This window comes from Sus scrofa, chromosome 4 (genome assembly GCF_000003025.6).
Source record: "Sus scrofa isolate TJ Tabasco breed Duroc chromosome 4, Sscrofa11.1, whole genome shotgun sequence".
Taxonomy (NCBI): Eukaryota; Metazoa; Chordata; class Mammalia; order Artiodactyla; family Suidae; genus Sus; species Sus scrofa.
The window spans coordinates 91843969-91867165 of record NC_010446.5 but is presented as its reverse complement, the minus strand read 5'-3'; the positions used below and the strand labels follow the sequence as shown (position 1 = coordinate 91867165).

The 23197-nt window shown below is 39.2% G+C and overlaps 1 protein-coding gene and 1 pseudogene across 3 annotated transcripts; one reads left to right on the top strand and one right to left on the bottom strand.

Moving 5' to 3' along the window:
- Positions 3291-13111, top strand: CD1.1 (CD1 antigen). Of its 3 annotated transcripts, none has more exons than XM_005663229.3 (7): positions 3291-3562; positions 3780-3968; positions 4274-4540; positions 5219-5497; positions 5717-5995; positions 6333-6423; positions 6600-11795. In XM_005663229.3, the coding sequence occupies exons 2-7, from the start codon at positions 3908-3910 to the stop codon at positions 6640-6642; spliced, it is 1020 nt and encodes a 339-aa protein (XP_005663286.1). In that variant the 5' UTR covers positions 3291-3562; positions 3780-3907; the 3' UTR covers positions 6643-11795.
- On the bottom strand, positions 13328-22077 carry LOC100626980 (annotated as a pseudogene).

Here is a 23197-nt window from a genome sequence, read left to right as displayed (position 1 = left end):
ACTAACTAACTCTGACTCAAAGTGGCCACACAACTTTCCCAAGGTTTATAGTTTTTAGGTCCTAAGTCCTTTCGCTGTAAGAATCTTTGCCACAAGCAGTTTGGCTGTACAACTAATCGGCCATAAGACAAACTTTGCTGTAAAAGAAAAGGACATAATGAAAAAGATCAAAAGGAGATGATTACACACAGAAAATTAAATGACAAAATTGTAAAAAATATTTTATGGTGAAGAGTGAAAAATAAAAAAAAAATCTGAATACAATTAAATGAGTTTAAATTCACAGTTAGAGTTGTATTAAGGTATAACAGAGAAAGTGGTGCTACTTCCTTTCTCAAATTCAGTCATTAATGATTCAGGGCCTAATATTGGACATAAGTTCTTTATGATACAAAAAAAATCTGCTCTAAGTCTCTTCCCATTATCCTGGAAGTAAAACAAACAGGGGAAGGATGCTGATATTTCTTATCAATACACATAGGTATATAATTGGCAGTACACATCTGGGGAATATTTAAGTTTTCCATCACTTCCCAGTGCTCATATTTCACCAAATCATCCAAGCCAGATTCTGTGCCAAACACAAAAATTCTGTCTACACCTTGTTCTCCAGTACCAAATAGAAAAAAAATAAAAATCACCATTTTCAAAAGACTTATATTTAGCAAAAATCATATGGTCATTCTTTTGGATGGATAGGAGGAACCGAGCTTGATTCTTTTTTTTTTTTTTTTTTTTGTCTTTTTGCTATTTCTTTGGGCTGCTTCCATGGCATATGGAGGTTCCCAGGCCAGGGGTCTAATCGGAGCTGTAGCGGCATATGGAGGTTCCCAGGCTAGGGGTCTAATCGAAGGTGTAGCTACTGGCCTACGCCAGAGCCACAGCAACACGGGATCCAAGCCATGCCTGCAACCTACACCACAGCTCACGGCAACAGTGGATCGTTAACCCACTGAGCAAGGGCAGGGACGGAACCCGCAACCTCACGGTTTCTAGTTGGATTTGTTAACCACTGCGCCACGATGGGAACTCCAGAGCTTGATTCTTATTTGCCTCCAAATTCTAATATTGCACGATACATTTGATAAAAGCAGCATCATAGAATAAGCCATTGTATTTAAATTAGATAAAAAGTTGATAATTAAGATTTCCTTTGTGGAGCTAGGATGTTAAGGATAAGGCATTGTCACTGCAGTGGCTTGGGTAGCTGCTGTGGCGTGGGTTCAATCCCTGGCCTGGGATCTTCCATATGCCATGGAAATAGCCAAAAAAAAAAAAAGAAAAGAAAAGAAAAGAAAAAGAATGGATAATTAATGCTTTCAAAGACTGTGAATTACAGTTATTTTATCTTTTATGGCAAAATTGCTGTATAGACAATTTGTTGTGTCATAAATCTGCTTGCAGCAAAGATGTTTATGGTGAAAACACTGGATATGATTTTTTAATATATAAAATATGGAGATTGGATTTTATAATTACTTTTTTTGACTGTAAATTTATGAAATATGATAAATTATGTGTTTTGTGTTCTGATATCCAGGGTAAGAGCATCAAGAAATGACACTGTAGTTTCCTTACTGTGCTTAAGAAAAAAAGTTTATTGAGTGTGAAAGGCGGAAAAGAAGAGTAAGGTAAATGTTTGCCCCAAGAGACACTTACCCTCCCCAAAAAAGAGGGGTGTATTCCATCTGAGTTCAGAAGGAGGTATTGCCACACTTGTTTGCTCTTTCAGAACATTAAAAAAAAAAAAAAAACTCATTTCCTTTTTAGGTAAAACAGTATCATTTCCTTCTTGGAAAAAAAAAAAAAAAGAAAGAGCAGTTCTTATCATCTGCTTATTTGCACATCTCTGCTTGTCTGCACACCCATAGACACATAAATGATTCATGTCTTGTGACTCTGAGGGCACCCACAACTCAGAACCACAAGTGCACCATTCAGTGTTGCTCATGATCTAGAAGGACATGCAGTCAGAAAAACTTGGCTTTTCCACAAATCCACAATCCACAAATCAGCAGTTGTGAAATTTAGTGCCATTTAACTCACCCCTTTTCATCTCATTCTCAAAACTGAAAAAATTAATAATACCCACTTTTTTTTTTAGCCATTTTGGCTGCCCTGTGGCATGCATCTGGAGTTCTTGGGCCAGGGATCAGATATGAGCAATGCTGTCTCCTTAACTCACTGTGCCAGGCTGGGGATTGAACCTGCATCCCAGTGCTCCAGAGACAATCCCATTGTGCCATGGCAAGACCTCCAACAATACCTACTTTTAAGGTTGCTGGGAGAATTGAGATACTTTATGTTGGCAGACAGGAGTTACTGTAAGAATAAAACCCAACTGTTGATTATTCTTATTATTAGCACGGTCCTTGCACATCTAATACCTAAGAGAATCAAAGAGATAACTCCTAAATTCATAAGAATACCAGTTTGTTGAAGAATTCAATAAAGGTAAAATCTCACACACATTTTAGTTTTGTGGACTCAGTGTCTCTTCAGAAGCCCTGGAACAACTCATAGACTGAGCTGTTTAAAAGTGGGCAGAACCACTTCTGAAACTGACCCAAGCTCAGTTATCTTTGAGAATTTGAACTCTTCTTCAGACAAGGGGCAATCAGATCAGAATGCTTTTTTTTTTTTTTTTCATCATGACCTAAAAAGAGATCACATTCAGAGACATAAGGGGTCTCAACTAGTGCATATCAGACTTAATGAGCTATTCGGAAAAAAAATTTAGGGGGCACGAGTAAGGACCCTGATCAAAGCGTGGTACAGAGAAGAAGTTCAGTTAATATTGTTTCCGTCTTCTCTTTTAGAAATGTGCAGACTACAAAAATCCTTATCACAGTGCGATCACTTTTCATCTTACTCACAGGACTGCATGTAAGCGCTGGTCTTGTGTGTTCTATTGTAAACAGTTTTTGATTGCCATTTTTAAAAATAGACTTTTTTTAGAGCAGTTTTAGGGTCTCAGTAAAATTGAATAGAAATTACACAGCTCCCATACACCTCCTGTCCCTACACACTGCCCCCCACCCCCACCATCAACGTACTCCACGGTGGCACATTTGCTACAATTGATGGACTTACATTGACACATCGTTATCATCCAAAGTTCCTGGTTTACATTAGAGATCACTCATAGTATTGTACATTCTCTGGGTTTGGGCAAATGTGTAATGACATGTATTTTTCAGTACAGTTTCACTACCCTAAGAATACTCTTGTTATACCCATCTCTCCCCTACTCCCTACCCCATAACAACCACTGATTACGTATTGTCTACATACTTGGAGAATTGGTGGCAGTTTATACTGTTTCATGGGCAATCATTGGGACTTCTGGAAACGCTAATAAAGCAACCAATAGAAGCCAGAGATGTGACTGAGGTGGAGTGAGGGTCAGAAAGAGGAAGAGAGTATTTGAAGAAATATTCAAAAAAGGCAAGAGAAGGACAGAGTGACAGAAAAAAGCAGGGGCATGAGGACATTAAATAGGGTGCTGGAGAGACATTTAGTTTCATGCTTTGATTTATGAATGAGAAAAAAGGCCTTATAGGTAAATTGGCTTTTCAACACTATATGAGACATGGTCCATAGCAGATAAACTTGGGGAAGGTGAACAGGATAGTCACTGGTGACAAGGAGAGAAGTTGGAAGCTAGAGAAGAGAGTCAGAATTGGAGGGAACATGAGCATCTGAGTAGGTGGTCCAGGGTTTAGGGAAAGAACACATTTTCATTTCTTTCTTTCTTTCTTTTTTTTTTAATCCCACAGAGTGACTAAAGGGAAGGTTTGTCTGTTGGTAGGAGAAGGAAGTCAGAATAGAAGTTTTGTGGGGTAGGTTTGTTTAGAACAGAAATCAAAGACAAACTTTTCTGAGAGGAAGAACATCTGCAAATGAAATGCTGTTTCTGCAACTTCCATTGCTCCTGGTTCTCCTCCCAGGTGGTGACAGTGAAGAGGGTAAGGACTCTGTTCAAGAAAGTGTGTCTCTGTGTGTGAGTATGTGTGTGTGTGTGTGGGGGGGGGAGGTGTTTCCCCCAACATGGATAGTGAGAGTGTCAATGTCTTTCCATTCTGAGTATTCCTGATTCCAGGTCTCTGTGCTCTTTCACAGTTGTATCATATGCATGTGGCCCTGGGGCAGGCAAATGTCTGCTGAGATATCTATGCATCCTTTCTTCCAGACTCCAAGTTTCCCCTCTTTCTTTCTCCATTCTCTCTCCTTTCCAATGCCTCTTCTAATTCTAGTTGTTCTTTTCCCATAGGCTTCCAGGAGCCAATCTCCTTCCAAATCATCTGGATCTCATCCTTTTACAACCGTTCCTGGGAAGAAGAGGTTTGTTCAGCTTGGTTGGGAGAGTTGCAGACTCACAGACGTGAAGGGAAATCTGACATAGTCATTTACCGGCAGCCTTGGTCCAAGGGCAACTTCAGCAGGGAGGATCTGATGGAATCGGAACATATACTTCGTATGTTTTTCGTTAGATTTGTTCAGGCGTTTTTCAATCATGCCAGTCAATGGAAGCTTGAATGTAAGTTCAGCTCTCTCAATAGGGAGTGGGGATATGGTGGGAGCTGTGTGTGTGTGTGTGTCAATTAGTTTCTTATTTCTCTATGAAACAGCTTTCACTCACTCCTGTCCCACCGTAGATTGCAATCATATACTTTCGGTCAAGGAGTATAATCCAGACCCTGATTCCTTAAATGGTTCAAGACTTTGGCTACAAACTCCTCTCTCATTGCCTGCAGGCTTGTGCTTTATCAGTGGTCACCTGTGACCACCCCTCTCTCTGGCTTCTGACCAGATGCCCTCAGCTTCCTCACTCTGCCATTGGCTCAAAGTGTGATTTTATCCCTTATTCAATCTCTTCAACAATCTCTGTCTATGCACTCAATGTTACCCATTGCATTCCATTCACCTTAGATTATTATAACCCCCACTCTCTCACACTACCTTTCCTTATTGTCTTGCTCACACCATTCATGTTGCCTTCTTCAAACACTTTGCTCCCTTCCTAATTGCATTCATCTTTTCCTGACTTTCCAACTACCATCAATTCCCTTTCTTTGAAGCTCTGATGAAATCAAACTTTGCTTTATTCCCTCAAATCTTGTAAACTCCTTCCTCTGCTTTTATCATCTTTTGGTTCAACTCATTTCATTTTATCTTTTCACTACCTCTTTTCTCTATTTACAACTTTCTTCACCAGATCCCTTTGATGTACAGATAGCAGGAGGCTGTGACCTGTACCATGGTGAAACCTCAGTAGGCTTTGTGAGGATTGCTTATCAAGGATCCGACTTTGCCAGCTTCCAGAAGAATTCATGGTTGCCCTCTCCAAAAGGGGGAACTAGAGCTCAGCTTGTCTGCAAACTGTTCAATTTGTACCAAGGCACCCTGGAAATAATACACAAGTTGCTCAGTGACACTTGCCCACGTTTCGTCTTGGGTCTTCTTGATGCAGGGAAGGCAGATCTCCAGCGACAAGGTCAGTCCTGCACCCTCCCTCCATGAATTTTCTGTTCTAAAATTAAATCTTCCCACCATGCCCTTCAAATTTAGGATACGAAGGAGCCAAGAGGAAAAGGGGAAAATGAGTAACAGATTCTTAGATGTGGGAAAGTTGTGTCCCTCTAAACTGACTTGAAGATCTGAACCTCTAAGTCTGCTTTAGAGTCCTCCCTGGCTATCTTTCCTGTTCTCACAGTAAGACCTGAGGCCTGGCTGTCCTCTGGCCCCAATCCCAGTCCTGGCCATCTGATGCTGGTTTGTCACGTCTCTGGCTTCTACCCAAAACCTATTTGGGTGATGTGGATGCGGGATGAGCAGGAGCAGCCTGGCACTCAGCAAGGTGACATCCTGCCCAATGCGGATGGGACGTGGTATCTTCGAGTAACCCTGGATGTGGCGGCTGGGGAGGCATCTGGCTTGAGTTGCCGAGTGAAGCACAGCAGCCTAGGAGGCCAGGACATCATCCTTTACTGGGGTGAGAAAGAACTGGGGCCAAGCTGGGAATGGGAGTGAGTGGTCTTCAACCAGAGCAGGAAAGCCAGATGGAAAATGTGGGATTGTAGGGACTCTAGACCCAAAAAGAATAAAAATAAAGATAAGAAATATGGATGTTGAGAATGAGAGCCCTGCAGATATAGCAAGATATTGAGGGTTAGATGAAGCCTTCATCTTTGAGTCGGGATGAGAGAAGAAATAGGGAGGAAGGAGATTGTTGAGGCAAATACTTGGATAGCAAAGGAAGAGCAGGGGAGTGCAGTAGAGTGGGGTGGGGGGTTGGGTTGTAAATGACACCCTTGTGCCCCAATGCACAGAACAGCACAGCTCCGTGGGCTGGATCTTATTGGCAGTGATTGTGCCCCTGGTGCTCCTGACAGGTCTTGCATTTTGGCATAGGAAGCACTGGTGAGTTCTTTGTGTCCATCTTTCTTGCTTTCCCCCTAACTCCCTACTTGTCTGCCCGTCTTTTTTTTTTTTTTCTTTCTCTCTCCTCAGTTCTCCTCCTCCCATCTCCCTTCCCTCTCATCTCTCAATTCTCACCTGCACCCCAGCTAGAGTGACTCTCATCTCTTTCTTCCCAGGAAACACTGTGACCCTTCAAGTGCTCTTCACCGCTTGGAATGAGATCCCAGCCACCCAGGAGCTCAGGGATGTATCTAAACACAGCACAGTCACTCCATCTTTTCAATTCTCCTTGTACAGCTTTAGTTATTGTTTATTTTTGCTTAATGATCAATAGTCAACATAAGCTAAATGTGATTTTGCAGGATTTGTTGTTCTAACCTGCATTATGGGACTTGAAAATTCAAAATTTAAACTGTCTATGGCATGATGTCCTAGGGACCTTTATGTCTTCAAAGTCAAGTAGATTATCAGGCTTATATCAGATGTCACTTCCTCCAGAGGTCTTCCCTGATTCACAAGTGGAAGATGTCTCTGCCTTGACTGATCTCCCACCACATTGTAACAGGACTTTGCTAAAGCTACTTCTCACTTTAGACCCTTTCTTACTATTGTTTAGACTCCCTTTCTCCTAATTTTTCAACCTTCTGAAGAGCAAATTCCAAGTGTTTTTACTATTTGTATCCTTGGCAAAATATCTTACTTGCATGTAATATGCTCTCAGTAAAATTCTGTGTTAAATTTATACAAGTTTTATAGCCTTTTAAAAATTATTTTCCTGCCATCTTTGTAGCAGTTGAGATATTTGCTGCTCGTCCGTTTGAAAGTCTTCTCACCTGGTCAAGAGATTTGCACTTTCCTTGGGGATTTCTCTGTGTATGAGGCAAACGCAATTTTGCCTCTGACCATTCTTATTATTTAACTATAGCAACCTATTGGTGTGAAAATATTACTCTAAGTATTCTAACAGAAAAAGGAGGGAAGAACGTAAGTCTATGCAATTCAGGGTGGTTCAAGAACAAGGAACATAGTTATCACCTTGGAGCTTATGAGAAATATCGAATCGTGGACCTCATCTTAGACTTGCTGAATCATAATCTGCATTTTAGCAAAATCAATAGGGAGGGTCACAGGGGCTTTAACATTTGAGAAGCCCTGATATTGATGATGCCTGAGAGATAGTAGTGGGGATGTGTCCCTGAGGAGGAAAAAAGATGGTTGAGAAAAGAGAACCAGAGTGTCAATCCTCAGATCAAGGTAAGGATCTGTATAGAGAACACAGTCTCGATATTCTGGGTATTGTGTTAGAATCACTGGAAATGCCGATTTAGAGAAAACTGAGCCATTGCTTCTGGGGAAACACTAGGTAGATTCCAGTGAGCTTCTGGTCACAACATTTTTGTCAGTTAATGAATACATAGCCTTATTTTATATGTGTTTATATTTATTTCAAAATAAGTTATTTTCTTACTTTTTTCTTTTTTAGGGCCACAGCCATGGCATATGGAAGTTCCCAGGCTAGGGGTCAAATCTGAGCTGCAGCTGCCAGCCTGTGCCATAGCCACAGCAACACTGGATCCGAGCTGTGTCTGTGACCTACACTGAAGCTCATGGCAACGTCAGATCTTTAACCCACTGAGCAGAGCCAGGGATTGAACCTGTATCCTCATAGATATCAGTCAGGTTCATTACCACTGAGCCACAATGGGAACAAAACAAGTTATATTCATGTGCAATATTTCTTTATAATAAGACACAGCCGAGAAGTGTTTAACCTTTTCTTGACACTGGGTGATGGGATCATAAATGTCTTTGGCTTTCTACCACACAGCTGTGCTGTCCACTATCCTTTTAAAGCAAACTGAAACCCCCCCAAAACCCAGCCATTATCTCATGAATCCACAAGTATAGCTCCTTTCCTGTTTCTGGAGCAGCTCCACATACAGATCAGTGAATTTCCTTGTCTTTTCCTGGATCACTGCACTGTTGATCACCAACAGTGAGCTCACAGCCACAACTGTATATCCCACACTTGAACAAACTCATCTATACATATTTGTTCTCTGTGAGGCCTATCACAGCCTCCTTGCACATAGCAACACTAGACAGCACTTCAGCCTTTTGCTTCAGGACCACTTTAAACACCAACAGCACTAAACACTTTGAACTGTTTGTTTAGTGCACTATTTTCTGTGTTTCTGTGCCCCTGGTGTGCAAAAGCTTTTGAGTTTAATTAGGTTACATTTATTTAATTTTACTTTTGTTTCCTTTGCCTGAGGAAGAAGATACAAAAAAACATTGCTACAATTTATGTCAAATTGTGTTCTACCTATGCATTCTTCTAGGAGTTTCATAGTTTTTGTTCTCACACTTAAATCGTTAATACATTTTGAGTTTATTTTTGTATATGGTGTGAGAAAATATCTAATTTTACTATTTTTTTAACAAGTAATTGTTATTTTCCAGCACCACTTGTTGAAGAGACTTTTTTTTCCTAATTGTGTATTCTTGCCTCCTTTGCAGTAGATTAATGGATTATGGGTTTATTCCTGGGTTTTCTTTTCTATTCCATTCTATTCCATTTACCTATGCGTCCATTTTTGTGCCAGTGCCACACTGTTTTGGTCACCATAGCTTTGTAGTATAGTCTGAAGTCAGGGAGGCTGACACTTCCAACTCTGTTTCTCTTTATCAAGATTGATTTGGCTATTTGAGATTTTTCATCTTCATACAAATTTTAAAATTATTTGTCCTAGTTTCATGAAAAGTGCCATTGGTATTTTGATAGAGACTGCATTGTATCTGTAGATTATCTTAGGTAGTATGGTCATTTTAACAGTGTTATTTTTCCAGTCAATGAACGTGGTATATTTTTCCATCTGGTTCTGTTGTCTTTAGTTTGCTTCATCAGAAACAACATCACATTTTACATGAACATATAGAAATATAAGGATAACACACTCATACATTAGAATTTGCAGAAGAGAAGGGAATGGAGATAAATTAATTAATCAAGTAGTTTACAAAGGAAGTCTGCTCAGACCAAATGATATTCATGAGTCATAAGTGGAGGACAATAAATAGCAATCTTCATTGAAGATTTCAAAAGCAAAATATGACTCAACAAGGCAATAATTGGAAAATATTCAATGATGCTGTATAGAATAGAGACTGAATTGGGATGAGTTTCATAATAGGTGATAATTTCTTAGGGAAACACATAAGATACAATATTGTGTAAAATAGTTATATATCTAGGAAGAGAATCAAAATATTTGCAACCTCAAAACCCTCTGGCTGAAAATCAAAGCTTTTGTAATCTACAAAGGCTACTGATCGGGATAAATCTCTATATTCTACCACGAGGTGGCACTAGAGATTAAAATAACATTTCAGCATCTTACTGAAATTTTAGAAGTGTTAAGGTCTCCACATCATCAAGTTGCTTAAATCTGCAAGAACTTGTTAGTCCTAAAAATAATTGAAAATTGTCTACAAAAGTGTACATAATATTAAAAATATATCAACAATAATATAAGAATAGAATTCAAGGGAATACATGGACAGTTAAATAAGATGAAACCAAGAAGTGGTAGATTTAAAAATAAAACGTCATGACACCTTATAGGTAGGCTATTTATGGGTCATGAATTATTAGAGGACTACAAGGTGACTCCTACGGGGTCAATTATGCATCCCCAATGTGTAGAAGAAACAGACAAATAAGTTGTTCAGGGAAAGTGTCACTATTCCTGGTCCTGAGACCACAAGGAAATTTCTCCCATCAGTTCTCATAGGAAAGAAACTATTCAGTGCAGTGAACAATGTTCTCAGAATGTTCTTTCAGCATATTTTACAAGGTTCATTGGCCTGTTTATTTTAAGTGTCTCAAAAAAGGGAGATCATGTTAGCTGAAAATTAAGGACAGGGAAAGTAACTCTACACAATACGCAGTATCTGGTCCATAAGTGCAGCTCTCTGAAGTTCTGGCAAACTCAATGGTAGACTTTCATAATCTTCAGGAATGAGTAGACTCTAAGTCTTCCATAAATATTTTTTATTTTGTTTGTTTGTTTTTTAAAACTTTATTTCCCGGCCTCGTCTATTTGATCAATTCATCACTTCTGAGCGCCAGCCCCCATAGGCTCGGCTCCTGGACCTCGGCATCGCCACCGCCCATTGGGCCTCGCCGCACAGCGCCCCAAGACAAGGCTTCGCAGGAGATAAGCTTTTCATTTCGGGTCGGTCCCGCGGGGCTGGAGTCACAACCCCATCAAATAAGACCAAGGCGGCGGGGAGGGACCCGGGCGGGCACACGCCCTCGCCTTGTATGCACTATGCGCACTCACATTCACGCGTCCATTCACACATTTGGCCCGCATGTGCCTTCCACGCAACACCTCATCACGACACACTCCAACCTCACCCCTGGCCGCTCTCCCTCCGGTAAATATTTTTTATCTTGGATGAATTTGAATTTTTTTTTTTAGTAGCAAAGACCTTTGGTTGTGTACTCTTACATAGGCTTTATGTAAGACGGTTTTCATTATCTGTTAGATGAAGAGCAGCAACTTTAATACTCACTGGAGCTGTAAGTGAAATTTGCAATTGGAAATTTCTAGTAGCTTTTTGAGATCTACTCAAATGTTACTGTTTGAAATGTCAGGTTTGCTCCCAGTACCTATCTTTAGTGAGGACTAAGATTCTTCTTGAGATATACTCTAATTTATTCTAATACAGAAGCACTTGTTAGCCTCCCTACAATTCCTTGCATCCCCATATGCAGAACCAACTCCACTTTAGAGAGAAGGCCAGATATGACTTCAGAAAGGGAATTATTTAAAAGTGAGAATGAGCTCTAATGTGGTTATAAAGTGTCCTGAGACAAACACCCAAGGTCTTTGAACAATGTTATTTCCAGGGGACCTATTCAATTTATCAACTATACATTTGTGTACTTAGATGAATTGCCAAGTGGAGTTATATGACAGAGACTACTGGGTGTCTCCCAGAATCTACTTTGCACTTTCTCTAGAAGAAACCAACTCCTTAATAATTAGCTGGGAAGAATAAAAGCTACATCTCTTAGGGACTCTTCTAGTTGGTTGTGGTTATGTGACTGCAGTCTGATGAATGCTGCGCACAGCTTCTGCAAAGTGGATCTAAGCAGCGGGGGTGAGAGTGCTCAGCTTCTTCCTTTCTCCTTATCGTTGATTAAACGATGCATTTGATGGAAAAAATCTCTGGCAACCATCACAGAGAACAGGATGACCTTTGGAAAAAGGACAGAGCATGGTTAAGACCAAACGAAAACAAAGCAAAACAAAAATACAAAAATACAAAAAAAAAAAAAAATCCCCAAAGAAAAGAGGAAATCAGAACCAAGTCCCTGACGTGATGAAATGCAATAATAACCCTGAATTGGAGTTCCCGTCGTGGCTCAGTGGTTAAGGAATCCAGCTAGGAACCATGAGGTTGCAGGTTTGATCCCTGGCCTTGCTCAGTGGGTTGAGGATCCGGTGTTGCTGTGAGCTGTGGTGTAGGTCGCAGAGGGGGCTCGGATCCTATGTTGCTGTGTCTCTGGCATAGGCTGGCGGCTACAGCTCCGATTAGACCCCTAGCCTGGGAAACTCCATATGCCATGGGAGCGGCCCTAGAAAAGGCAGAGACAAAAATAATAAAAGTAATAATAATAGTAATAATAATAATAATAATAACCCTGAATTGCCTACTTCTAGTCTTTACACATGAGAGAGAAACATAACTATATCTTTTTAAAGATATTGTTCGTGTGAATTTTCTGTCACTTGAAGTCAAACTCCGTTTTAACTTACCTAGGATATTAGCTTAATCTCAATTTAAGGTTGATATGTAATGTTTAAGGTTGGTTTATGTAACGTTTACCTGTAGCTCTTACTTTTTTAATTGTTTTGACCTATATGGATTATTGATTTTTTGCTAAGGCTCAGTTAAAATTTTGACAATAACACCCATGTTATCTGTATTTAAGTTCTTTTTATCTGTAAATTTTATAAGGCAAGGGAGAAAATGCAGCTGGCCACTCCAAAATTGATAGGAAAAGAAACATGTTAGAAATCAGAGTGAACTGGGAAAATGGTAGCGTAAAATATTTCATAATTCACCTTACTGTGATAAATTCAAAGTAGAAAAAGGAAGTTTTTTACATTGACTCTAGAAAAGATCTATAACTTAAAACAAAAACCAAGGAAGATCTATAAATTATAAACAAGGTTAGAATAATTTTTTAGCATACATTTTCACTTATTTTGAATAAGATAGAAGGTTAATGTCTATAGTTTAGGAGAATAAGTTCAATTCAGGAGAGAACTAACAAAAGCTTCTGGAGCCCTTTGTTATAACTATGGAGGGAAAAATATTGTAGAAATGGAGAATAAAATAATGTGTGAGAAGGCTTTGAGTTTAGAAATTAGAGTATGACCACATGAGTCTTTGACCATTTTTTTGTAGTTGCCCATATGATTCAATATGGCAGGTTTTTTTTTTTTTTCTTCTAATTTTTCTTCCCTTTGTTTTTTAAGTTACCATTTTTGTGGATGTGTGGTTGATTTACAATATGATATAATTTCAGATGTGTAACATAGTAATTCAGTGTTTTTACAGATTGTACTGCATTTAAAGTTATTATTAAAAAATGGCCACATTTCTCCGAGCTCTGTATTCTTTTTGCTTATTTATTTTATACATAGCAGTTTGTACCTCTTAACTCTATCTTGCCCCTTCTCCTTTCCTCTCCCAGCTAGTAACCTCTAGTTTGTTCTCTGTATCTCTAGTCTGTTTCTGTTTTGTTACAATCATCCTCACACCGTATACAAAAACTAACTCAAAATGGGTTAAAGACCTAACCATACGAATTGAAACTGTAAAACTCCTAGAACATAGGCAGAACATTCTTTGACACAAAAACTTACTAATATTTCCTAAGGCAAAAGAAACAAAAGCGAAAAATCAACAAATAGAACCTAATTCAGCGTAAAAGCTTTTTGCACAGTAAAAGGAGCCGTCAACAAAATGAAAAGATAATGTACTGAATGAGAGAAAATATTTGCAAATGATGTGACTGATAAGAGGCTAATATTCAAACTATATAATCCTGATGGCTTTGATATGCTGTGTAGTTGCATTTTTACTGTTTTGGCCTGGACAGGCTGTTCCTAATGTCCATTCGAGGATTTAATTTGGCTGGTTGCTGCTACTTAGGAAGACTTGCCCAAGTCCAGTGGCCATTTTCATGAGTTTCAGTGAGTTTCTGAGGATACCCACTCAAGTGGACATCTGCATGCAGAGTGTTTGCTTGGGGTGCTCTCAGGAACAACAGGACTGAGGGGAGAAAGAGTTTGACCAGTGATACAGTTTCAGTAGAGGATTTCATCAAATTCACAGAGAGTTCTGGAGCTAGGATGGCCCTTCAGAGATGTCGTAAAATCAGGTAATGGGCTATACTTTTTACTCTCGCATTTGATATGTGCTCTCCCAAGAGAAAAGGGGTCTCCTTGGGCAAAACTCAGATTTACTTGCTGAGCCTTAGTAAGCACACAAGCCTCACAAAGTCAGTGGTGGACACATAGGCCACTAAATAAGTCTTAGGAAATGTGCATGAGATTCTATAAGTGACCACCTTCAACCAGGCTGACAGGAGGAGTGGCTGAGGCAAAGATTCTGTTAAGGGAATCAGAGAGCTCTTAGATATAGGTTTTTTTCCAAGAAGAGAAAAAGATTTATTAGCCCATTTCCAGAATAGGGAACCAGCAGGAGTGACTGGGTTCAGTGTACTTACATTCAGAGAGAAGAAAGTGGTGGTGAAACCGCCTGACTGTCCTCACTCTTTCTGATCTACACAGCTTTGTGCTCACAAAACATGTTCACTCCTCCTGCAGGGAGGACACAGGGCTCGGAGGGAGCGAATAGCTTAGCTTTACTCTTGGGCTTTACTGGCTGAGTCTGGGCTGGGGAGGAGAAAGATGGGCAATGAGGCACTAGCAAGCTATGCTGAACGTCTGCTGCACCAACCCCGCAGCAGGGACTACTCCCACTCCTTGACACTTCAGGGAGTTTTTATTTATAAATGAGATGAAAATCCAAGCAGCATTAATTTAGGGTAGCAAAGAATGGTTTTTAAAAAAAAAAACATGGAGGGGCGGGACCAGGAGCTGGTGAGCATCCAGAGGAGGAGGAGGAGGAAGCAGGAAGAGCCCGTGTTCCACAAGGTGCCAAACGTGCTTCTGCACCTCTGGTCGGTGAGGCTCTTCCTTTCTGCTCCCCAGCTGGTGGCAAGACAGCAGAGAGGACACTGTAGTGATTTTAGGACCAGCCCTGGAGCCCTGTCTGGGAAATGACTTGGGGAGTACCATGGATTTACCCCAGTCAACCGCCCACCTTCATCATCACACAAGTGAAGCTTGTAACTCTCCTCTCCAAAGTCCTCTGAAAATTTCTTCTCTTTCAGGAGGTCATCTGCATTCATGGTGAGAAGAGTGATGGCCAAAGACCAGAGCATGTCTGACATGCAAACCACAGGCTCTAAGAGTTTGTCACCAGGGATATCCATCCAAGTTATCTCCATGGCCTCTGGGTCCCCTGGGGAGCATGGGGTCAGGAGGTCATCAAGCATAATGCTAGGGTTGGTGCGAGAAGGACCACAGACCTTTTTGAAATGTGTTTCTTTTTTTTTTATTTTTTATTTATTTTTTTTTTATTATTTTCCCACTGTACAGCAAGGGGGTCAGGTCTGAAATGTGTTTCTGATTGCACTTTCCTCACCGGGCTGCATGAGTGAGCCCTGCATGATGATGCTGATGTCCGCACCCCAATAGCCTTCTGTCTTCTGGGCCAGCTCGTAGATGTTGGCCTCTGTGAGATTGTGGGGAGTGCTCCCCACATGCAACCAGAACATCCGGGTGCTGGCAGCCTCCTCCAGTAACAGGATATAGATTCATTTTTCAAACCTCCTTCTAAGAGCTGAATCCAATACCCACGGAATGTTTGTGGTGCCAAGTTCCAGAGTCTCATCATTGTTATTCCCCGCTCCCTGAATCTGGACCAGAAACTGTTTTGATCCTTCAGGCAGCCACGCTCTCATTTTCATTGTGGGATCCACAAAGCAAATCCATCTCGTCGATGAAGGTGATGGAGGCCTTGTGCTGCCTGTCCAGCTCAAACAGGTTCTTGACTAGCTTCTCACTCTCCCCCAACCACTTAGACATCAAGTCTGAGGAGGACACAGGGAAGAAGGTAGAGGTGTTGGCCTCCGTTGCTCCTGCTTTGGCCACGTAGGATTTCCCTGTGCCGGGGTGGGGACGTGAGTGTCCAAAGAGAAGTATCCTCCACCAAGGGATCAGTTTGCCTGTGAACAAGTGTGGACATTTTATTGGCAAAATGACAGCATCTTTAAGGGACTCCTTGGTGCCCTCGAGCCCGGCCACATCATTCCACCAAATGTTGGTCTTTTCTATTTTGACGGCATCCATTGGCTGTTCCTGCAGTCTCTTTTTCTCTGGATTATCCCCTTCACTGTGGCTGTCACCCTTACTCTCACTCTGATTCTCTTTGACTGGCTTCTTGCCATGCTTCTCTTTGCTTCATAAATAATCCTTCAGCTTCTCCACCTGGTCTAGGTGCTGCATGCACTTGTCTCGAATGCTCTCCGTGGCCTTGTCGCTGTGTGCCTCCTGTTTGATAGCATGCAGGAAATACCCCACTGCATGCTGGTAGAGCTGGAGTGCCTCATAATTCTTGGCTTTATCCTTGTCTGTGGCTTTTGTCATTAGATCAGTGGGTGTCTGGAGGGTTGACATCATTGTTTCATCTTCTGGGTCCCCTCCATACCCCACGGCGCTGCTTGGGGCCTCCGTCTGGCCCTGGGAGCTGAGGTGCTGGTCCCTCGCGGGGAGCCTGGTATGTGGCGCTGGGCGCCAGGTATAGATTATTGTAAAGCACTAGGCAGCAAAACAATTAGTGCCAGCTTTTCCAGGCTTTCAGTCTAAACTAGATGTGTAGCTTAGACTATAGGAACTGCAAATTTGGTTCCTCTCCTAAGTTATTTTGAACTGGCTTATGGTCAAGGAAGTCTGTGAAAAAACTGACTTTAAGTTCATATGTTCTGTACTCAGCTCAGGGTCGCCTCCCACTATAGAGTATCAGTTTGCCTGTCCCAGCTCTGTTGTTAAGATTTCTGAGACAGAAATTGAGGCTTCACAATGGAAAGATGTTAAGATTTATTAATAAATAGTTTTAAAAGAAAGGAATTAATAAATAGTTTAAAGAGAGGCATTCCTGCTATGGTACAGTAGGTTAAGAATCTGCTGCAGTGGCTTGGGTCGCTGCAGAAGTGTGGGTTCCATCTGCCACCTGGCACAGTGGGTTAAAGGATCTGGCATTGCCATGGCTGTGGTATAGATTGCAGCTGTAGCTCAGATTCAGCCCCTGGCCCAGAAACTTCCATATGCTATGGGTGTGGGCATTAAAAATAAATAAATGAAAAAGAAAGAAAAGAAAAGGAAAAGGAAAAAAAAAAAAAAGAATCAAAGAAACAGGAGAACTTCTGCTTCCAGAAATTGTAAACTATTTAATTTGGACCAACTCTTTTGTCAAGGACAAGTAGAAAAAGCAGTATGTATATGTGAAGTCTGCTTCAAGACGTTGAAGAGCCATCAAAGGAGAGATGAATGAGGGGGACAGTACCTAGGAGTCACAGAATGAACCCTGCACTGGGGGCTACTTTTCCCCATGGGCACCTACTTATTCCATGAGAGGCAACCAAAGAGATGAGGAAGCTCAGCAAAACTTTCAGCAGACTTGTAGGTCTTTGAGGATATCATTGGAGCCTGAATTTTGGTTGTTGCCGTAAAGGGCTTCATTCTAGGAATAAGTGTGAAGCAGAAGGAGAGTCACTTTGCAGAGACTGGTACTAAGTTTCAAATTATTCTTAACTCTAAAATTAATAATGTAATTTTTTGTTACCAATGCTCCTAAATGATTCTGCAGGAAGATACTATTTTATCTTAAGCTCTCAAATTATTTCTATATATTTTAGAAACATAAATAATGACGACAAAAATAAAAATCAGGAAAAGAAAAAAAACCTCATAAAGGCAGGGTAAAATGAACAACTACAAAAGGATAACAGAGAATAGACGCAGACTTACTTAGGGTCCTAGACAATGGAGGCACAGATCTGTCAGGCACAGATTTTAAAATAAATACGCTTAAGGAGCTGAAAACAATATTGAGGATTTTGCAGAGAAATGGGAGCTGTAAAGAGATAATAAATGGAAATTCTCTACTAGAAAAATTAAATGACAATAGCTAAAAAACAATGGGTGAATGTAATAGCAAATAAGACTCCGCTGATGAGAAATTTATAAGCTTGAAGATAGGAATTTCTATCGTGGTGCAGCAGAAATGAATCTGACTAGTAACCATGAGGACACAGGTTTGATCCCTGGCCTTGCTTAGCAGGTTAAGCATCTGGCATTGCTGTGAGTTGTGGTGTAGGTCTCGGATGTGGTTTGGATCTGGCGTTGCTATGGCTGTGGTGTAGGCCGGCAGCTGTAGCTCTGATTCGACCCCTAGCCTGGGAACTTCCATATGCTATAGGTGCAGCCCTAAAAAGATGAAATAAATAAATAAATAAGCTTAAAGATAGTTTAGAAGCATATATCCAGAATGAATTTTTGAGGGAAATACATTGGAAAATTAGCAAAGACAAAGTATGCAACTGAAGCAATGCCTTGAGAAGGTCACATGTGCAGCTGGAGTCACAAAACAACAGAAAAGAGAAAGGAGTTGATAATGGTTGAGATGAAATAATGGGTAAGAACTCTTCAAAACTGAAAGAGAGGTTCAAGAATTCCAATGAACCCAGGCATTACTTAGAGAGAAGGTAAACTATTACAGGGGGATGGGAAAACTAAATATGATGTTAGAAGTCAAATAGTGGTTATATTTTGGGGAGAGAGATGAGGTAATTTTGGGGAGTAGCATAAGGAATCTTCTGAAGTTCTACTAATATTCTACTTGTTGACCTGAATTGCAGAACATAGATATATTCTCTTTGTGATGAATCAATGAACTTTATAATTTAACTGTGTATTTTTTTGAATGCTCATTATACTTCAGTAAGAAGTGTTTGAAAATGTAAGTTTTGAAATATTTTTTGCACACAGATTTTTTTTTAATTGGTGGAAAAATAACCAGATTCTTGTTGCTTAAAAAAACTTATATATTTTATTATGACTAATTATTATTATTTAATTTATATCAAACATACTTGAGGGGTCAAAAATTATCTGATGAATGAGAATGAGCGAAAGATAAGCAGAATTATTATATGTTAATAGCAGAAGAAGCGAAAACTCCTTAATAATACTTGAACATATATAAATATTTAAAAATAAGTATGATTAATGTGTATAACTCTGAATGCTATGGTACCATGACTACATGAAAATATTGGCATACCATAAATGAACTCATAATATGGGTAATTCAGTATTTGACAAGACAAATTCTAGCATTCAGAGTACCATCCAAGAAAATGTATTAGTATTCTCTTCATTTGGCAAATACTACAGCCAATTTAATCAACATTATTTCAGAATGTTTATGCAGAAGACGAACAATAGCATCAAATAATACAACAGACGGTTTAGACGAACAAATATAAAACTAAGCAATTAAAAGAATGACAGATGTAATGAACCGAATAATTGTAAGTAAGATAAGAAATGCTAAATATTTTCCACTAAAGTTTGATGATATAACCTCAAATATGAAAAAGGTAAAACTGATAATTATTTGATTTGCATACTTCCAAATGCCTGTGTTTCACATAAAACTTTTTTTTTTTTGATGTTAAAGAATTTTCCTGGCACATTTAAATGACTGGAAAAATTATATAAATCTTTCATAGGCAAGTTACAAAAGTTGAATGCAGAAAAGTGATTTAAGGAGTTAGATATATGACAGTGCCACCATGCATGGAAAATGTAATTGACAGCATCTGAAAATCCTTGAAAAACTGCAATAGAATTCTGTATCATTTGACTGTGCACATTCTTTTAAAAATGTTGCTAGTAAAAGATATAATTAAAGTCTATATTTAAATATTTTTAAATTTATATAAAAATTTAAAAAATATACAATTTTTAAAAATATGCAAAAATCAGGGAGTTCCCATCATGGCTCAGCAGAAATGAATCTGACTAGCATCCATGAGGACAAAGGTTCAATTCCTGGCCTCTCTCAGGGGGCTAAGGATCTGGCATTACCATGAGCTGTGGTATAGGTCTCAGATGCAGCTGGGATCTGCTACATCAGATCTGGCATTGCTGTGGCTGTGGTGTAGGCCAGCAGCTACAGCTCCTATTCAACCCTTAGCTGAGAACCTCCATATGCTGTGGGTGTAGCCATAAAAAAAACCCAAAAACAATTAAAAAAAATATATATATATACACAAGAATCAGTACCATCACTTTTCAGCCTCAACAAAATATTAGTGTATTAAAATTATAAATATAAAATTAAAACTATTGTTGAATATATGATGAAGCATTTGAATAAATACTATTATATGATTAGGGATACAATTTGTGGAAATCAGTAATACTTCTTCAGAAATTTCAAAGATATTAATAAAATTATGCATTCTAGGAAACAAGCCAAATACATACTTCCAAAAATATCCTTGAATAATGGGTTTATCACTAGTTTGACTCTGCATTTTTGTAAAACTAGTGTCATAATCAGAGTGATATTAGAATCCTAATTCAATGTACTTAAGAAATTGCAATTAATTCCTTGCAAGCTTCAAAGGATTAAGGGAGTCGTTAAGAACAAATGAAGTGATAATGTCTATAAAAAGATATCAAGAATGCTAACAAATTGCAGTTTTAAAAATTTTTGATTCCAGGAGTTCCTGCTGTGGCGCAATGGGATCAGTGGCATCTCTGAAGCACTGGGACACAGGTTTGATCCCTGGCTCAGCACAGTGGGTGAAAGACCTGGCATTGCCACAGCTGCAGCATAGGTCACAACTGCAGATGGGATCTGATCCCTGGCTCCGGGAACTCCATAGGCCTCATGATGACCAAAAAAGAAAAAAAAGTAAAAAGGGAATTTGATTTCAAACCTTGCAATATAGAGTCAGTCTTTTCTTTGCATGATAGTGTGGGACTGTAAAAATTGATCATGCAAACTGAAACCAAGCGCAATGACCTTAGTAATTATTGGAAAAAATTATGATCATTTCATGAGTTTTTAAAAAAATTTTGTCAAAACATTCAAAATATTCTTACCGTGAGTTATAAATACATGAGGAAATAAAAGAAGTAAAACCTACTAATTTAGCACATTGCCACTTTAAACAATAGAAACATCCAGAATTAAAGTGTACTTATTCTTTGTAAAAATTTACCAAGAATGGTTTGAATCGTGCTTGCCTTATTTTTACCACATAACTTGTAGATTTGGAGTATCTTTTCTGTGCCGTTGTGAATTTTCAAAATCCTTTCCAAGTTTGGATCAGATTCCCACATTTTACACTTTGAGTTTTCAAAATCGGGGAATATCTCTGAGAGTCCCTTAAATGTGAAGTTTTCTGACAGTTACTTCATCTGGGACAACTGTATCCTTTTCGTCACAACCACTCTTCTCATTTATGTTTTTTTCATTTTTTAAAGCTTTATTGACACAATTAACTTACAATGTTGTGATAATTTCTGCTGTACAACAGAGTAATTCAGTTATACACACATCCATTCTTTTTCAGATTCTTTTTCCATATAGATTATCACAGAAGTTTGCCTTCACTAAGTGCCTCTAAGTTCGTATCTACAATTTCTCAAGCAGTGGCATATAAACTTTCCTCAAGTTAACTATTTCTTTTACGGACTTCATTTACATTCAATTCTAATATCACTTCTTCCAGCATTTTCATCTTCATCCTCTTGGTCAATGCTCTCTTTCCATTATTTATTCATATAAAATGTTGTGTGTATTTGTTCTTGAAATACAGGGAGAGAGCCCAGGTACACATTTTGATGTCTGTTCATGGAAGAGATTAACAGTTACTGTTAAACTTTGAAAGAAGTGTTGTGATGGGTCAGTGATGTCATCGGTTACTGATTGCATGTTTGTTATTTCCATAGTGACTCATGGAATAAATAACTACTAGTAAAGTTTGTACTTCATTTAACTGCTAGTATTTAATATAATGTGGCAACTGAAATTTGAGCCTTGTTCATGGGGGATTGGTGTTATTTAAATAAACCTTGGTAACTTAAATTTGTGTTTATTGAAATTGTGCAAAGCAAGGACTGCCTATATTAGAAGAAAAAAAGAAGATTGCGTTGGTTGTGTATGCCTAGAAATAAGTTTTTTCATTTGCTTCTGCCAAGTGACCAGCTTGCAACTAATTTTATTTTTTGGTTGTAGGACACTTAATATTTAAAATACATGGCAGAAATGACAATAAATTTCAATTTTTTCAAAAGCTAACAAAATACTGGAAATAGTACATCATTCAGAAAAATGAGACACTTCTGAAATTAACTACCTAACATACCTCTAAAATACCATCTCTCTTTTTTTTTTAGGGCCACACCTGTGGCATATGGAAGTTCCCAAGCTAGGAGTTGAATTGGAGCTGCAGCTGCTGACCTACACCACAGCCACAGACATGCCAGGTCTGAGCCACATCTGTTACCTACACCTCAGCTCGTGGCAACACTGGATCCTTTAATCCACTGAGCGAGGCCAGGGATCGAATCCACATTCTCATGGGTACTGGTATTTTAGGAGTTCCAACTGAGCCACAAAGGGAACTCCTAAAATACCATCTCTTACATGTTTAGCTGCGTGTTTTTGATTGCCTCTTCATATGATAATGATTTTGTAACATCATGTTCTCCAGAGAACATGAAAACATAATTCAGTCTGCCTCTAACATAAATTGGTCAGATTTGTTTTTCCTTTTTATTGATTGTTTAGAAAAACTTCTTTTGGCTTCCCAATTTATTGCTACTAATATAAAATTTTTGTTTTGTTTTGTATTGTCTGTTTTTTTAAGAGCAATTTTTAGGTTCACAAAAAATTGAAAGTATCCAGAATTCCGGTATGTACCCTATCCCCACACAATCATGGCTTCTCCATGACCAACATCATTTTCCTTGGTGGCACGTTTTTACCAAGAATGAACCTACATTAATGCATAATAATCACCCCAAATCCATGGATTTACTCTAGAGTTCATCTTTGTGTTGTATAGTCTCTGGGTTTAGACAAATGTATCCTTCATTTAATGTCATAAATAGTATTTTCACCGTCTTAGAAATCCTCTGAGCTGTGCCCATTCCTCCCTCCCTGACTGGAATCACTTTTTAATATTAAGTGCTTGGGTTCGACATTCCAAATTAAGTGAGTATTTTTCAATGTCAAATTCATGTGAGGGAAAACCTGTGATTAAGTTTTTATAAGAATAATTAAAAATTTTTCTAGTCGGAGGATAAGGCAACCACAAGATTTCTTTCTTTGTAGTAGAATGGATTTTTTTTTTTTTCTGGTCCAGTTTCACTGAGGGTGTAGTAGAAAGTCACATGTCCAACTTGCATTTTTTGGGGGAGTGATCTCAAAGATTTTACTTCCTCACCCATCTAGCTACAGTAGCCACAGCCCTTGAGGACCAACCCTTGGCAACGCCTTGGGAAGCCCATGTATCAGCTTCCATTCCTCACTCTAGTTT